This window comes from Esox lucius, chromosome 11, assembly GCF_011004845.1.
Source record: "Esox lucius isolate fEsoLuc1 chromosome 11, fEsoLuc1.pri, whole genome shotgun sequence".
Classification (NCBI taxonomy): domain Eukaryota; kingdom Metazoa; phylum Chordata; class Actinopteri; order Esociformes; family Esocidae; genus Esox; species Esox lucius.
Genome location: NC_047579.1, coordinates 31,630,202 through 31,648,521, shown reverse-complemented (window position 1 = coordinate 31,648,521; position 18,320 = coordinate 31,630,202). Strand labels below are relative to the sequence as shown.

The 18,320-nt window shown below is 44.1% G+C and overlaps 1 protein-coding gene across 25 annotated transcripts in view; it reads left to right on the top strand.

Moving 5' to 3' along the window:
- cacna1aa (calcium channel, voltage-dependent, P/Q type, alpha 1A subunit, a) overlaps positions 1 to 18,320 on the top strand; it is a 127,841-nt gene that overhangs the window by 89,470 nt on the left and 20,051 nt on the right. For 15 of the 25 annotated variants that reach the window (XM_034295416.1, XM_034295424.1, XM_034295410.1 and 12 more), the window contains 9 exons: positions 2,863 to 2,979; positions 3,514 to 3,579; positions 3,723 to 3,820; positions 3,908 to 4,058; positions 4,399 to 4,526; positions 7,722 to 7,818; positions 15,615 to 15,729; positions 16,513 to 16,620; positions 18,061 to 18,167. In XM_034295416.1, coding sequence (XP_034151307.1) covers positions 2,863 to 2,979; positions 3,514 to 3,579; positions 3,723 to 3,820; positions 3,908 to 4,058; positions 4,399 to 4,526; positions 7,722 to 7,818; positions 15,615 to 15,729; positions 16,513 to 16,620; positions 18,061 to 18,167 — 987 coding nt within the window. Of the gene's footprint in view, positions 1 to 2,862; positions 2,980 to 3,513; positions 3,580 to 3,722; positions 3,821 to 3,907; positions 4,059 to 4,398; positions 4,527 to 7,721; positions 7,819 to 8,763; positions 8,861 to 15,614; positions 15,730 to 16,512; positions 16,621 to 18,060; positions 18,168 to 18,320 lie in introns of all 25 variants that reach the window. The other 10 variants (XM_034295427.1, XM_034295430.1, XM_034295423.1 and 7 more) reach the window with 3 other exon arrangements.

Genomic DNA, 18,320 nt, shown 5'->3' with positions numbered 1-18,320 from the left:
CTGACCAGATTGGACCCAATGACTCGACTGACCTTGTCACCGAACAGTTACATTTGACCAGTCCCAAATGGACTATCACTTGTTTTGATTTGAAAGGACCTGATGGCATTTTGCTAATATTCCGAGTAGACTACGTGGATGGAATCATTAACACATTACTGATCCCAAAACAGTCTAATCAGACTGATCCATGCACTGGGTCTATTGAGGCTGCAGGTCAATATTGGGCACTAGTCATTGGCCCAACACCCTCAAGTTCTGGTCTAATATTGTTCAAGGGCTGTAAAAGTTAACATGTTAATTTCATGTTAATGCCGGACATTTTCTTTTTGCTTACTGACATTGATGAGAGCGAATAGGCAAACTTAATCACCTTGTACTGTATGTTACAGTGACATTTGTACATATGGTTATGTTATTCTAAAGAAACATACTGATATAGATCCCTTACAAAATCCTATACGAAATCAACTGCTTTTGAGCAATTTCCAATGAATCACAATTGATTGTAAGACTTTTTTAGAGTCCCTAAAGTGTCTGTGGAAGTGTCTGTCTACTATCAGTAAACCTTTAACTAACGATCTACTCACCTTAACCTTTATACTAACCCTAACCTTAAACTTTACCCTGAACCTTCTTCTAAATCTAGCCCTAGTCACTGCTTCGACTTGACAATATTTTCACGTATCTTATCATGATCCATGAATGATTCTTTGAGCAGGAAGGGTAACAGTGTTAAAAGGATCCCAACAACATCTGGAGTGGACCCTCCATCTTCCGGTCGCTCCATGAACATTGACAGGCCAATGGGCTGGATAGGTTCCCACCATGTTTCTTTCTCCGACTGACTCCTTTTACATCTGTGGATATGTAGGAAGGGAATCTGGTCCAAACTGCTGTGGACCGTCGCTAATCAATGTTTAGAGTCCCCCACAAGGGATTCATACGCACGCACTCAAACGCACACAAATTAGCACGCTGTAACCCTCAGCTGGTAAATGTGGAAGCCTGGGGGGTAAGGCGTGAGGTGAGTGGCCAGATTGACCGGGCTGTAGATCATCATGGCAGAGTGGGGAAATTGCACACTGCCCCACTGGCAGGAATGGCACTCATTTTATGAGATAAACCCTTACACAAATAGCACCTAAACACATGTAAACCTGTTTCTGGACGTACACGGGCAAAGACATAGAAACACATGCAGACATGCACATAGGAAACTTGTATTACCATTGTGAACATGTTCTTATTTGGAGTTAAACTGCCACATCCTCTCTGACCCTCTGACTCCCCAAACCTAAAACCTTCTCTTTGACTGAGGGTTGAAGGACCATTCACATCATAGCATGGTTAGCATCCGGTGCAAATCTAGGACAGTACCAGTGTATTCACCATTCCAACTCTGTAATAACCTACACTAGATCAAGCGATTCTCCTGACAAATATGGCCTTTTAGTTACTGTATCATTCTTACAATGCCTTTAGAATTTTATAACATGTATTTAAAATTGTAAATACATTTGTAGTGCGTCCTTCAACCCAGATCAGCCTTCTCCCTACCTCAGACGGTTACACCAAAAACGGTTTGAGGCAGTTTCGTGTCTGTTCACAAGGTGACTACAAATTCAAGTCTTCTTCAGACACCAGTGGACTATCTAACATTTCATCAATTACTATTTGCTAAATCCAGACAGACATGCAATCTCTGGCCATTGTGTGTCACAGGACTTCCAAACAACACACAACTATTTAAACCCATACGTGAAAACACTGCTAGCTTTGCTGCCTTGTGTCGACATGTGTTTAGCATGCTGTGAGCTAGCCAGTTTCATATTGTGCAGTGTTGTGTTTGCCTTGAAGGATCAGTGCATTTGGTTGTTTATGAGAAAACCACTTCCCTGCACCTATTATAACTACTTACCTCTACTACTCACTTCCCTAACTGGATGAAAATGGTTAGGTTTTGAAAATGTATGATTTTCCTTTCCCCAATTGATTCATTTCTTCTAACGTCTTGGATATGCCAGAGCCTGCTACAAGCCTTGCATTTTTTGTTTGGTTTGCATTTGATTCCAGTTCTGTTTGGTTGTTTTTTTGTTGCATTTGAATCCTCCTCAGTTTGGTTTTGAACCTTTCCCGTTTTTATGGTTTGGTTTGGTAAAGGACAGGAACGTTTTATCAAATGTTGCGTGGCGATTGATAAAGTTATCGTCTCTATCCCACACCTTTACATCTCTCTCCTCCATTCCCTCTTTTTCTTTCTATTCTCCACTTACCCATCTCTCCCCATTTCTCCCTCTCTCCCCATCTCTCCCCATTTCTCCCTCTCTCCCCATCTCTCCCCATTTCTCCCTCTCTCCCCATATCTCCCCATTTCTCCCTCTCTCTCCCCATCTCTCCCCATCTCTCCCCATTTCTCCCTCTCTCTCCCCATCTCTCCCCATTTCTCCCTCTCTCCCCATCTCTCCCCATTTCTCCCTCTCTCTCCCCATCTCTCCCCATCTCTCCCCATTTCTTCCTCTCTCTCCCCATCTCTCATCATTTCTCCCTCTCTCTCCCCATCTCTCCCCATTTCTCCCTCTCTCTCCCTATCTCTCCCCATCTCTCCCCATTTCTCCCTCTCTCTCCCCATCTCTCCCCATTTCTCCCCATTTCTCCCTCTGTCTCCCACTATTTGGTTTTCTCAACCACTCCCCCCCTCTATTCCCCCTGCTTCTTTCTGTCCATCTCCCTCTTTCTCCTTTCTCTTCATCTTTCTACCCCTTATCTCTGTCACTGTCTTTCCCTTTCACCTCTCTGTTTTTCTCCCCCATTCCACTCTCTGTCCTTCCCTTGTGCCTGGTCATATTGTGGCTGTTGTAGAATAATTTCATCAACCTGAGTTTCCTGAGACTGTTCAGGGCTGCCAGGCTCATTAAACTGCTCCGGCAAGGAGAGACCATCCGCATTCTCCTCTGGACCTTTGTCCAGTCTTTCAAGGTACCGGAACACCAAACACACCCAAACACACAAACCCACACCCAGACACACACCCAGACACACACACCAAACCCACACCCAAACACACATAAACACACACCAAAACACATCCAAACACACACACAAACACGCACCAAAACACATCCAAACACACCCAAACACACACCCACACACACACCCAAACACACACGCAGACACACACACATACATACAAACACATTCCCAAACACACACACACACACACAGACACCCCCAAACACACCCAGACACACACAGACACAACCAAACACAAAGACACACTCAAACATACCCAAACACACACAGACACACACCAAAACACCCAAACACACATACACACACACAAATACACACACACCCAAACACACACACACACACACACACAGACACACCCAGACCTGCATATCAGCTTTGTGGGGACACAGGGACAGATTTTCAGCTTCTTGGGGAACTATATCAGAATACAGTCCCAGTGAATAGTCCTTCAGCTGTGTCTGTGTGTGTGTGTGTTTCCAGGCCCTGCCCTATGTGTGCCTCCTCATTGGCATGCTGTTCTTCATCTATGCCATCATTGGGATGCAGGTGAGTGGAGACACGGCAAGACAAAACGGACTGTCAGAATGCATGCGGTCATTTGTAAAGTTGGACTTCAGAAAAGGCCTCCAGATATGTGACAGGGCTTGTTGTGAGGGGGCGTGTTCTGCTGACACGTCTCGTTTCCTCAGCTGTTTGGGAACATTGGGATGGAGGAGGAAGAGGGGAGCGCCATCAACCAACACAACAATTTCAGGACCTTCTTCCAAGCTCTCATGCTGCTCTTCAGGTGCGTGTGCGTGCGTGGGCATGCGCGTGCGTGCGTGTGCGGACGTGCCTGTGTGTAACGCATGCGTATGTTTATGACATGGTGTAGGAGTGCCACCGGCGAAGCGTGGCATGACATCATGCTGTCGTGTCTTGGAGGGAAGCAGTGTGACCCTCTGGCGGGGAACACCCAACCAGAGTGTGGCAGCCAGTTTGCCTACCTCTACTTTGTGTCCTTCATCTTCTTCTGCTCCTTCCTGGTGAGTCTCTCTCGGTAGCTCTCCAGTTCTGTCAGTCCTTCTGTCTCTCTTCAGAACACTCATTCTCTTTCAATCTCCCCGTGTGTCACTTTCTAGCTCTCTGACAGTCTCTGTCTCTCATTCTTTAACTCCTTTCATTTCATTTTGTGTTTCTGTCTCTCTCTTTCTTTAGCTCTCTCATTTTCTTTTCCTCTGCCTCCATAGCTCTGTTTCTCTTTCTCTTTCCTCAGGGCTATTGGTCTCATTCTCTCTTTCTGTGTCTTTTCTCGCTTTCTCAACGTTATTATATTTTCTCCATTCGCTCGGCAGACAATAGTGCCCTGATTTGACTTTGTTATAGATGCTGAATCTGTTTGTTGCTGTCATCATGGACAACTTTGAGTACCTGACCAGAGACTCCTCCATCCTCGGGCCTCATCATCTAGATGAGTACGTCAGGATATGGGCCGAATATGACCAAGCAGCTTGGTGAGTGACACACACACACACACAACTGTTACATACTGTTGACAAACATAAACGTAACTACACTATCTTACACATTTGACACATCAACACCATTTAGGAGAGGTCTTTGCTATCATACTGAACAAACTGAATCTATGAGATCAGGAGACACACAAAAGGGTGCACCTTATGCCAATGGTTATATTTATTTTTTTATCTGTCCGTTGTTGCAGAGCGAGACCTCACTTCTTATGTCTGTGTGCCTCAGAGAGTTAACTCATTCTGGCCAAATTGTGTCCTAAATGTGCCTTCAGGTTAAAACTCTACCTAAATCCTGGCACTGGGTCTCAATAACAAAAGTAATTCCAGTTTTTCGGAACAGTGGATTTGAAGTCTGGTGGTGTTCCTCAATATGCATAGTAACCTGCTACGAGAGCGGAAGCAAGAGCACGGAACTGTCAGGACTATATGTCCAAATGAAAGTGTGTGAAACTTACTCAGGGGTGGTGGTGTTTCTCAATATGCACCAAGTGCTTTCTGGTCACTAATCAGGATATATAGTCCTGAATTGATAATTGGTTACAAGTCACAGGCACAATGCTCTATTCTTTTTTTGAGGGTATTTTGTTAGACAATTTAATGCAATTTAATACTTGATAGTGTAGAGAAATAGCAGTGGGCCAGATTCAAACCTTGCTAGACAGATTCAAACCATGCTGCAGCAGTACATGTGTACCAGAGGCAGTGGGACAGATTCAAACCATGCTGCAGCAGTACATGTGTACCAGAGGCAGTGGGACAGATTCAAACCATGCTGCAGCAGTAAATGTGTACCAGAGGCAGTGGGACAGATTCAAACCATGCTGCAGCAGTACATGTGTACCAGAGGCAGTGGGACAGATTCAAACCATGCTGCAGCAGTACATGTGTACCAGAAGCAGTGGGACAGATTCAAACCATGCTGCAGCAGTACATGTGTACCAGAGGCAAGAGCCAATACCGCTGGACCCACTTAGTCCACAACTTCTGTTGGTTTTTAAAACAACCTTTTCTTGCAGTACCTTGTAGTAACAAGCAAAGGTGACATCTCTTTTGCACACATATGCTTTCTGGATTGAATAAAAAAAACATTTTAAAAAACTATTTTACTTGGTAACGCAACAGAGTTACATTTCTGTTGTAATCTGTTAGTCCCCAACACTGGCCAGCAGACAGTGAATGCCTGGAGGCACTACCAGGGGGGAGTGGAAGTGCCTGTCAATGTTATGCTTTTTGGGTTCTCCACACTCTGGCCTTTCAAGCCCTGAGTGAGGATTCCCTCAGGACATGAAAGTCTGGAGCATGTGGTTTGCGTTGTGTGTCCTATGTATATGACCATCAAAACATAAAGTTGCATATTGAGAAACACCCGGGGTGTCTGGTAGCAATGAAGCGACCAAGGACTAAATGACTACACAGTCATTGACAGCATCAGTCTTAAGTCCCCTGAAGTTCCCAAATCATTTTAACCAACCCATGAAGGACTGCCTCACACACGAACCTCAGCGGACACAGTGCAACGCGCCCAGGACAGCATCTTTAGGCGGGAAAGGGAGGATGATGGACCTGAGCAGTAACCTTCTCAGTGATCCAGTCATCCCTCTTCCCTGTGACACCCCCTTCTCCCCGTGCGTGGTTTGGACCCCAACCCCACCTCTACCAAATCTGGAATCTGAATACTGCCTAAACTTACTGTGGCCACAGACCTCCCCTTTACTGTGTTGTTTGTTAGATCCCAGTGGCCTGTGACACAACCTGAAAAACACACTAAGTTTCCTAGTATCTGAATTCCAGTGCCTGTTATCCATCTGCTGTGCTGTAGTCTTATAAAGGGATAGAAAAACTGTAGCGGGAGCAATAAATAGGGAGGGAATAAAACAGGCTAAGATAGATAGGAACAGACAGTGTAACCACAATTTAGGGAGGGAGGAAAGCTTCTGTGTTCCAAGTGGCTATTACACATTAAACCATTTAGCATTGACGTGCATTTCTAGTTAATTAGCGATTCCTTAATTATACTCCCCACACATCCAATTACTGGCACATCCACGGTCGGGAGAGACAGGGAAGGGAATAAACAAGGGAATAAGAGAGCTGTGGATGATTTCCGTAGGGAAAAGGGAATGTGAGATAGGGTTGGGTTCTATAAGGACGAGGAAATGTTAGATAGGGGTGGGTTCTATTAGGAAGAGGGAATATGAGATAGGGATGGGTTCTATAAGGAAGAGGGAATATGAGATAGGGATGGGTTCTATAAGGAAGAGGGAATGTGAGATAGGGATGGGTTCTATAAGGAAGAGGGAATGTGAGATAGGGATGGGTTCTATTAGGAAGAGGGAATGTGAGATAGGGATGGGTTCTATTAGGAAGAGGGGATGTGAGATAGGAATGGGTTCTATTAGGAAAAGGGAATGTGAGATAGGGATGGGTTCTATTAGGAAGAGGGAATGTGAGATAGGGATGGGTTCTATAAGGAAGAGGGAATGTGAGATAGGGATGGGTTCTATAAGGAAGAGGGAATGTGAGATAGAGATGGGTTCTATTAGGAAGAGGGGATGTGAGATAGGGATGGGTTCTATTAGGAAGAGGGGATGTGAGATAGGGATGGGTTCTATTAGGAAGAGGGGATGTGAGATAGGGATGGGTTCTATAAGGAATAGGGAATGTGAGATAGGGATGGGTTCTATAAGGAAGAGGGAATGTGAGATAGAGATGGGTTCTATTAGGAAGAGGGGATGTGAGATAAGGATGGGTTCTATTAGGAAGAGGGAATGTGAGATAGGGATGGGTTCTATAAGGAAGAGGGAATGTGAGATAGGGATGGGTTCTATTTTGGTGAGAGGGGCTCTATTACGAAAACAGGAAGTGATAAGTAGTGATCAAACAGAGAGGGGTTAGTAGAAGAGAATGTTAGCTACAGGGAAAGACTACAGTGTCATCTCAGAGGAACGGCACTACAGCTCAAACAGGTGACATGCAAACACAATGTAAGTGTGTGTATGGTGCGTGTGTATGTGCGTGTATGCGTGTGTAGAATGCCTATAGAGTGTTCAGTAATTTTGTTGTGTATTACAGTATATCCTGTTTCCTGTCAATGTTGTGCTCTTCTTTCTTCCCACTGTTCTCTCTTGTAATGTCGGTGGTGTGTGTTCTAACTCCCCTGTATTCTTTTTGCAGCGGTCGGATTCATTATAAGGATATGTACAGTTTATTGCGAGTTATCGACCCGCCTCTTGGCTTAGGAAAGAAATGCCCCCATAGGGTGGCCTGCAAGGTTTGACTTCCACTAAAAATCCTCAACACCACCTGCTACAGCATCCAAGAATGGAATGAGTGTCGCTTATCTTATCTTTTTTATTTCATATTTTTTATACGTTTTATTTTTATTTCAATTTTTTCTTTCACCATTTCTACTTGCATTCTGAACTGACATGAATGTGTAGGACAATGCAGACACCCAGAGAAGCATGACGTTTTGCAGTACTTGAAAAGAGCAACAACAAAAAATATAGAATAATTTTTTAAAAATTATAGTATACACATCCTTTGGTCATTTGTGTTTCTTTCATGTGCTTGCTGTTGAGCCACGACTAGGCACTGTTTGAGCCACGGCTAGGCACTGTGCTCGACATACTGTGGGATCTGTAACGTTGCATTGTTCTTGGGGAGGGGGACAGAAACTGCATTGACACCCCTCCCTCATCATGGTTTGACCCAGTCCCAGTAGTGGAGCTCAGTGCTTGACTCTGAAGTCCTCTGCTCTTCTATGCAACCCCCTCCCACTTGCATAGAACAATGTTTTACTACTACTACTAAAACTCTCTAACTCAATTCCCCTCCTCCTTGTCCTCCTCCTCCCTTCAACCCCTTAATGTCTTCTTCAAGAAGCGCCCCCCCCCACCGCACTGTCTGCTCCGTCCAGCTCTAGACAGCCTCAGTCTTTTTCCTCTCTCTATCTCTATCTTTCTCTCTTGCTTTCTCTTTCTCTCCCTAACCAGCCAAATAACCCTGTGTTTTTTTGTTTTTGTTTTTTTTTGTTCATTTTCTTCCTCTCTGCTCTCTCTCTCTCTCTCTCTCTCTCTCCCTTGTTCTTCCTGTCTCTATCTTTCTCGTTCTCCTCTTCGACCTCTGCCTTTTGTCCCCGCCCCTCTGCACTTTCCACTCTACCTGGTTGGCTGTGGCTGTTCTGGCTGTTGGCCCGTTCGGCACTGACATGCAGTGGCAGGATCAGTTGCAGGGATATGTATGACATGCTCAGGCAAATGAGCCCACCGCTGGGCCTGGGGAAGAGGTGCCCGTCACGGGTAGCCTACAAGGTCAGGACCCTCAGAACCAGGGGGCTCAGCGCCCTGCCCTCCGCTCTACTGTGTCCGTAGTGTTGGTGTTTTCCTCTTCTCTCTCTCTCTCTCTATATATATATATATATATACATATACAATATATTGTTGTTTTTTTTCCGTTTTGCTTTATCTCCATTTTCTTCTCTTCTGTTATTTGATGGGGGAGCCCTGGTGTCATTGTGGGGGTGGGGGGAAGGGGGGGGGGTAGGTGTTTGGTGGTCGGGATGTAAAGGTGGCGGGTGGGATCTAGGTCAAAGTTCAGGCAGGCTTATCCACAGGAAGGGGTGAACGGAGGGACCTTCTCAGCTCTTTTGCACCGTGTATACTGACAGAACCCCCCCCCCCCCCACCCACGCCTGGACACATACACATTACCAAACACACACACCCACTGCTTGAAAATGACAAGTTTCACAGGCTTCTGAATAGAGTACCTAGAGGACTAGAAGACACCAAACCATCTCTATTGGACTAGTGTAATTATGGGAGTAGACTTCAGGGGGTCTCAATTTCTTATATTGACTCTTTAAAAGTGTACATTAGAGTGGCCGCTTGTGGCACACTATTCATTCAAATAAATTGGTCAAGCTGACAGAATAGTGGATGTCCATAGACACACATGCACAGACAGTAATGAAGTCCCATGCACACACACACAGACACACAGCAGCATGCGTGTGCAGCCGGGCTTGGAAGGTCTGTAAGACTTCTGTCCTCTGAGTCTCTCCATCCTGTGGATGGTGCTACAGCACACATTAACACACACACACAAACACACAGACTCACAGCCGGATGAAGGACCAGGCCTCTGTCTCTCTATTTTGTTGTACAGTAGGTCAACACTAGTTTGCCGTGCCGTAGATCAATAGTCTTTCTATATGGTAGGGCAACACCAGTTTGTTATAAATAAGGTCACTAATTAACACTACTCTGTTACATGATTGGTCAGCCCTTGTTTGTAATGAAGCAGGTCAATACTCTCTTATACTGTCGGTCATGTTTTGCTGCATGGTAGGTTAACAGTGCTGTTTTATATTACGGTAGGTCAAGACTGTAGCTTTTTAGGTGAAGACTTTATTTTGTTATCTATTCTGTCAGTAATGAAGTTTGTTATATTGTAGCTCAATGATAGTTTGTTATATGATAGGTCAACTTCTGTAGGTAGATCAACACTCTAGTTTTTATATGGTAGTTCAACACTAATTTGTTGTATGCTACATCAACACTGTAGTTTGTTGTACAGCAGGTCAACACAGTAGTTTTGTACATGCTACATCAACACTGTAGTTTGTTGTACAGCAGGTCAACACGGTAGTTTTGTACATGCTACATCAACACTGTAGTTTGTTTTACAGCAGGTCAACACTGTAGTTTTGTACATGCTACATCAACACTGTAGTTTGTTTTACAGCAGGTCAACACTGTAGTTTTGTACATGCTACATCAACACTGTAGTTTTGTATATGCTACATCAACACTGTAGTTTGTTGTACAGCAGGTCAACACGGTAGTTTTGTACATGCTACATCAACACTGTAGTTTTGTATATGCTACGTCAACACTGTAGTTTGTTGTACAGCAGGTCAACACGGTAGTTTTGTACATGCTACATCAACACTGTAGTTTTGTATATGCTACATCAACACTGTAGTTTGTTGTACAGCAAGTCAACACGGTAGTTTTGTATATGCTACATCAACACTGTAGTTTGTTGTACAGCAGGTCAACACGGTAGTTTTGTATATGCTACGTCAACACTGTAGTCTGTTATGCAGTAGGTAAACATTATAGTTTGTTGTACAGTAGGTGAACACTGTAGTTTGTTATACAATAGGTAAACACTATAGTTTGTTATGCTGTAGGTGAACACTATAGTTTATGCTGTAGGTGAACACTAGTTTGTTATACATTTGTTGGTCAACCCTGTGATTTATTATTTGGTAGGTCAACAGTGTAGTTTGTTAAACAGTTGGTCAACCCTGTGGTTTATTATTTGGTAGGTCAACAGTGTAGTTTGTTAAACAGTTGTTCAACCCTGTGATTTATTATTTGGTAGGTCAACAGTGTAGTTTGTTAAACAGTTGGTCAACCCTGTGGTTTATTATTTGGTAGGTCAACAGTGTAGTTTGTTAAACAGTTGGTCAACCCTGTGGTTTATTATTTGGTAGGTCAACAGTGTAGTTTGTTTTACGGTAGGTCAACCCTGTGGTTTATTATTTGGTAGGTCAACAGTGTAGTTTGTTTTAGGGTAGGTCAACCCTGTAGTTTATTATTTAGTAGGTCAACAGTGTAGTTTGTTTTAGGGTAGGTCAACCCTGTGGTTTATTATTTGTTAGGTCAACAGTGTAGTTTGTTTTACGGTAGGTCAACCCTGTGGTTTATTATTTGTTAGGTCAACAGTGTAGTTTGTTTTACGGTAGGTCAACCCTGTGGTTTATTATTTGGTAGGTCAACAGTGTAGTTTGTTTTACGGTAGGTCAACCCTGTGGTTTATTATTTGGTAGGTCAACAGTGTAGTTTGTTTTTCGGTAGGTCAACCCTGTGGTTTATTATTTGGTAGGTCAACAGTGTAGTTTGTTTTACGCTAGGTCAACCCTGTGGTTTATTATTTGTTAGGTCAACAGTGTGGTTTGTTTTACGTTAGGTCAACCCTGTGGTTTATTATTTGGTAGGTCAAGAGTGTAGTTTGTTTTACGTTAGGTCAACCCTGTGGTTTATTATTTGGTAGGTCAACAGTGTAGTTTGTTTTACGGTAGGTCAACCCTGTGGTTTATTATTTGGTAGGTCAACAGTGTAGTTTGTTTTTCGGTAGGTCAACCCTGTGGTTTATTATTTGGTAGGTCAACAGTGTAGTTTGTTTTACGCTAGGTCAACCCTGTGGTTTATTATTTGTTAGGTCAACAGTGTAGTTTGTTTTACGTTAGGTCAACCCTGTGGTTTATTATTTGGTAGGTCAAGAGTGTGGTTTGTTTTACGCTAGGTCAACCCTGTGGTTTATTATTTGTTAGGTCAACAGTGTAGTTTGTTTTACGGTAGGTCAACCCTATGGTTTATTATTTGTTAGGTCAACAGTGTAGTTTGTTTTACGGTAGGTCAACCCTATGGTTTATTATTTGTTAGGTCAACATTGTAGTTTGTTTTACGTTAGGTCAACCCTGTGGTTTATTATTTGGTAGGTCAAGAGTGTAGTTTGTTTTACGGTAGGTCAACCCTGTGGTTTATTATTTGGTAGGTCAACAGTGTAGTTTGTTTTACAGTAGGTCAACCCTATGGTTTATTATTTGTTAGGTCAACAGTGTAGTTTGTTTTACGGTAGGTCAACTCTGTACTCTATTATACATTAAGGTCAATACATTTCCAAGTATACCTTTTCCGCCAGTCCCTGTTTCTTCTGTCAATGCAGTTCTCCTCTCTTTCCCGTCCCTCTCCTCTTCACATGCTGTCTCCTTCCTCTTCACCCAGCACCGCATGCCTACCCCTTCACCCCCGCACCCACATGGCATAACAACCATGTACATCCACCGTTTTAACCAACAATCACACACACACATTTAGCTACTTGTTATATCACCCATGGCTATGAAATATCCATATATAACTGAGAAATCCTCTAACACACACGTATATATCCAGTAATAATAATGTGTCCAGTGTGTTTCTGCATTCTACCACCAACATCCCTGATGCATATAATCAGGATCTTGCTAATCAGCTGGTCAGTACACAGCCAGGAAAAAAGAAACGTTTAGTTTTACACTTTGTCCATTTTTGTATGAGAGCCACCAGAAGTTGTTGGATTTAAACTTACAAGTTTTGCATTTTAACATTTTACATTCCCACCCCAGTTTCATCAGGTTTTACATTAACTCAGTATAAATGCTATCCTGTCATAGTGTTTACAAACACTATGTGCTTTTATGATTAAGAACCAAATTGGTTGTCATTGCATATTTCCCATGGCCTTTTCAAATGAATTTTAGAGTTAACACCCATGACTACATTAGTTAGTGACAGATACATGTTTATTGAACTTGTTAGGTATAAGTCCTGATTTACTGACTTCATTCGGCCTGCAAGTCACATTATGCTGCTAATGTGATATCCCCATTGGAATCCAGCTAAAGTCAGGATATGTAACATTACGTGCAAAAGAATGTCAATACGTGAATGGCTTATACTGCCGGATTTGGAAGAGCCCGTTCGACACGGTGACACAAAGCAGGAAGTCTCTCACGTAAAAACACACTGCGCAAATTACAACAGAATGTCATATCATGCTATTCTGCGGACAAGACAGTCGGCGCCTCTGGGTTCTTCTACACCACGCGTTGTTAGTGTACACGTCACAGTTTAGAACAGCACCTGGGGTTCAGTCTTAACACCACACCTAGAACAGCTGCTTGCACCGTGATGTGAATAGTAACAATGTTGCTGTGTAGAATTAGATGTGCTGTCACCTGCACACCCCGTGTCTCTTTTGAACCAGGGATGTTCGTGGTCACTAGTATCCTCTATAATACCCTTGTGACACCTTATAGCACGTGTCCTTATGGCACATGTCTTTGCTATTATTTTCTCTGTTCATTTATTCCTATTAGCTCAGCTCATTTCTCATCCGTTTGCCTCAACTCTCTGCCTTTTCCTGCATTACCTCTCCTTCCATCTCCAACAGGGTTTTTTCACCTACGTCCAAACAGCCTCCACCCTGAAGTGTGTCCGGTAACCCCACCACCCACTCACACCCTCAGCCCATAGGCTACCCTTTAAACTTAATGAAACCCTTCACCCCCCTCCCAGCCCCACCACCATCCAGTGGACGTCTGTGTTACATAAGCAACAGTCCAGTCTTACAAGATATCATTTCCCCTCTCCCTGTGTAAACCATTACAAATGGTTATCTTTAGGTGATGGCCTTACAAGACATCAAAAACACCCAGATCTCCCTTTGTATCCTTTACCTGCCCACTTGGCCCCATTTCTAATTACTTACCCAGTGAAAGATCAAAACAGAAACCTCTCCCTTGACCTGTGTATATTTTTTCTATCTTGACGCCACCCTCCTCTGTTCTGTAGAGACATAAATCAGTAGTCTTCAGGTGGGACTGCTGTGTTACGGACTAGGCCAGCTTGTGTCATGGTAGATTTCTTGTTGTTTTTCATGTTGTTTTCCTAATCCAACCTCTTATCTTTAGCTGTTCTCTCACTGATGTCTGTTTTTCTCATTCTCTAACCGCTCCAACTTTTCCACTTCGAAAATGCCTCCTAAAATCACTGACATCCCTTCTCAACTCCTTTCTCCACAATTATTTTCTGAATTCATGTTTTTCCATCCCCCTAACACATTTGCATAGCCCTTCTCAGGCCTAAAGTAGCCTTACCTAGAATCTTAGCTCATCTTACCCTTCAAAATAGCCCGCCACGGCAGCCATCTTGATATTTATTTAGTTCACCTTGGTCCACTGAAGGCTTCTCTCGCACCTATTTACCCTGACAGGCCCTGCACTCATTTGTCATGGAGAGATAAGAGGATCTGGAAAAAAATAAAATAAAAAAAAACTTCACAACTCTATGTAGAACAATAGCCTTTCATCTAACACCTACTATGATTTTACATTTAGTTTAGAATGATATTCTCCTCCAGTAACCGCTACCTAATCTAAACCAGATGAACATTATTACATTGTTAAACCACACAGAGGATGCTTTCTGTGTACGGCTGCGCAACTGATTGTCCTGTGAGGCATATGTGTTTTGCATCGCATGTCGGGGATGGAAGAATGGGTGGACGTGTCAAGGGGTTTTGGGGTAGGAGAGGGGTGTTTGGCATGGAATGCTGCATGTATGGGATGTGCCTTTGAAAAACGTTACCACTGGCATGTCTCACACACTTATGTCATGCTGTCTGCGTATGTGTGTGTGTTGGCACTTGTCTGTACCTCTTTTATTGACAAGACTGAAAGGTGGATAAAGGATAAAGGAAAACGGTGTTGAAACCCTTCCCTGTACCTCAGTTTTGGTTTATCGCTTTATCACCGTGGTCTCTGTTAAACTCTGTAAACCTCCAATCCACTAGGGGGAGCTCTGTTAGAGACAGCTAGTCGTCTCATTGATCTTAGATCAGATGTCCTCAGGTCTTCGCCTATACCAATCCAAGAGGGAAGACGTTGGGTAAAGATCTTTGGTTGGTATCTAGCTTCATCACACATAGAAGTCTCAATGTGACTCTACTGAACCTGTGAGTTCCAGTAACACAAGCATTAGATGTATTCATTTCTGGGTACTTGACCAACAGTAACAAATCACAACAGGGACCTAGTGACTCTAATCAGATGTGATAATGGAGTATTTATCCCTTAGGCTCTCACAGGCTGTAGAAAGGGAATGGTATCATTTGCCACCGCCACCATACATTCAAATAACTGTCAATGTTGTTCTTTAATGTGTACTTGGTACTGACAGTAGTAAATAACAACTCGTTACTGGTGAAGCCATAAAGGTGACATTGATCCACTGATATACAGATAGGGAGACAAACAGACTTATAGAACCTGCTATAAAAAAATAAACAAACTACAGAGCCCCCTCCCCTCAACCCCCTCTTACCCCAACCCCTCACCCCTCCATACCCCCCCCCCCCCCCGTTTCTTACCGGGAGGTTCAGTACACGCTCACCCGGGAAACCATTGCCATTTTACTCACCTGTCTCCCCCAAACTGGCTCTTCCCAACAGAGGCTGCTGCGGATGGACCTCCCGGTTGCCGACGACAACTCTGTCCACTTCAACTCCACCCTGATGGCCCTGATCCGCACAGCGCTGGACATCAAGATTGCCAAGGGTGCGGAAGGTTTGGAACCCTCTCCTCCTTGCTTTTTTCACCATTTTCTCCTTGTTTCTTGTGTTCCCTAGAGCAATGCAGTGTGCTACTGTAAGATGGTTGCCTCCTGCTGTCTCTGAGACCAGCCCGGCTCCCTCTGCCGCTTCCACTATATCCAAGCACAGCTGGTTTTTCTATAGTGTCTTGGGAGGTTTTTGTGAGTAGTGCAGTGGGGTGAATAATAAGGTACAGCTCTTTTTATACACTTTGCAGAGTTAAAGATACCGAGTTACAGAGTGGTAAACCAAAAGGAAGACACTTTACTTTGAGCAACTGTAATTTTTCCGAGTCTATGTTTCAATCTCATGTGAATACCAGACAGTCAGCGTACCGCCCCGCTGTTTTTTATGTCCGCTCCAATCCCATTGACAGTCAGTAAGTTTGTCAACTTCGGCCACCATGGTGCCATTTAGATGAAATTGACAGTGTGTACTTAGTTGTACCATGTGCTTTAGTTTTGGTCATGTTATTTTGGTCATTCATAGGCTATTATACATTTAAACTTGGGAGTCAAGGCCTGCTGCTATTAATGAAAAACAATTCTCTTGTGTCTGTTTGCGTGTTTGTTTGCGTGTTTGTTTTCATGTTTGTATGTCCATTCTTATCCCCTTTATGGCACTGTTATTATTTGCATCAATGTTCATGTGTATGCGCGTGTGTTGCATTTGTATTTGTGTGCCATGGTATATGTGCGTGCCTGTTTGTGTGTGTGTGTGTTTGTGTACATGGGTGTGTGTCATTGTGTGTGCTTAGGTGGCGTGGACAAACACCAGATGGACGCGGAGTTGAGGAAAGAGATGATGGCGATTTGGCCCAATCTCTCTCAGAAGACCCTTGACCTCCTGGTTACGCCACACAAGTGTAAGTTGCTGTGTGTTTGGGCCTGACGCAAGTACAACGTGATCACCAGCGTCTGTCTACTTCTTCACACCACCTGAAGACAGCTTCTCTCAGTCTCCTTCGCTGCTGCACCCCCTGATACATCAGGCACACCTACCCCCCCCCCCCCTTCACCACACACACACACACGACCCCATGACTCCCACTGGGGCGGGGCCTCAAAGACTCCACCCCTCCATCGGTCCCAGTCCGGTAGACTTCCTTTCCAGCCTCCATGCAACGCCACCAGCGCCACTCCCGTTTTCCTACAGCAGGCCGTTTACCCAAGCTATGACTCTGTACCCCCGGCCAGCCCAGTCCCCACACCTTAAAATGTGCCCAAATGTACCCAGCAAATCGGTTCCTATAGGCCCAATACAACACTTCCCACAGCCTAGTCCACTGACCCTGACAGAGCGGATGCACAGTGATAACACACGCATAGTGATAACACAACAGCCAAGTAGACTGTCCACCTTGTGCCTGAGATCAGGGGGTGCCTCTCTATAGACCAACTCTCTATAGTAGTCTTTTCACTCCAGGGGGTTAGCTCATGCAGCACTACTGCTGGTTAGTACACTAACTTCTGTACATCTCTAAGCAATACACATGAATAGGAAGCACAAGTGCCAAAGTACTAGTTGCATATGGATACGAAATATAATATACTATGTAATATGACGTACCATACCCGTAAAGGCTCACACGGGCCAGGCTCAGCGTAGCTACTCAACTGATTGCTAATCATCAGAATGCACTGTAATCTGCTAATACCATTCAGACCAAATACAATCTGTGGTAGTTCAGCATTCTGGTGGACAGTACGTAAATGTCCCAGAGCACAATGCTTGTGAAAGCAATTAAGGCCCTTTCATTGGGAATTTGGGATCTGCTCCAGATACCTGGTGATTACTACTTTTCTGTAAAGCTTTATCTTAACCTGTCTGGAGCTAAATTATGAGGTTTACGTTCCGCTGTGTACAACTGCTCGCCTACTTCTGAGAACTAAAGAGGGGACACATTGGTCCAGCATTAGAATGCTAAAACAACACCTCTGGTTAAGTTGGCAATGACCCATTCTGGGTCAAGGTTTTCCATGCAGATAATGAAGTGGGTTGAGTCTTGTCTGTTAAATGACATCACTCAACTAGAGACCAGTGCCAGGCAGAAAACTAAAGGAACCAAGACAGAGAAAATGTGACAAAGGATAATTATTCACTCTGTCTGTTTGTGAAAAGACTATCGGCTCTTTGTCCGTTTATATGTGTATGAATGTGTATTCGTGTGTGTGTGTGTGTGGGTGTGTGTGTACGCGAGTGTGTGTCTCTGTGTGCATGCCTTGTCCCCTCTACTCCCATCCCTCTCGCTCAGGGTCCCATACATAGTGGTCTAATCGTGCAGGGTAACCTGTCCCTCTCTCAGCAGCCACTGACCTGACTGTGGGGAAGATCTACGCTGCCATGATGATTATGGAATACTACCGCCAGAGCAAGGCCAAACGCTCACAGGCACGACTTGAGGCGGAGCAGGTACAACAACTGTCCCTAGGAACCATCCCCAAACCGTCAGACAACGCAGACTGACTGAGGGCAGAGTCAAACTGACTAGAAATGCGGCTGTACTGTTTATACATGACTGTGTTCACACAGTGACCGGAGCAGAGCTGTGACAATCCGTAACCA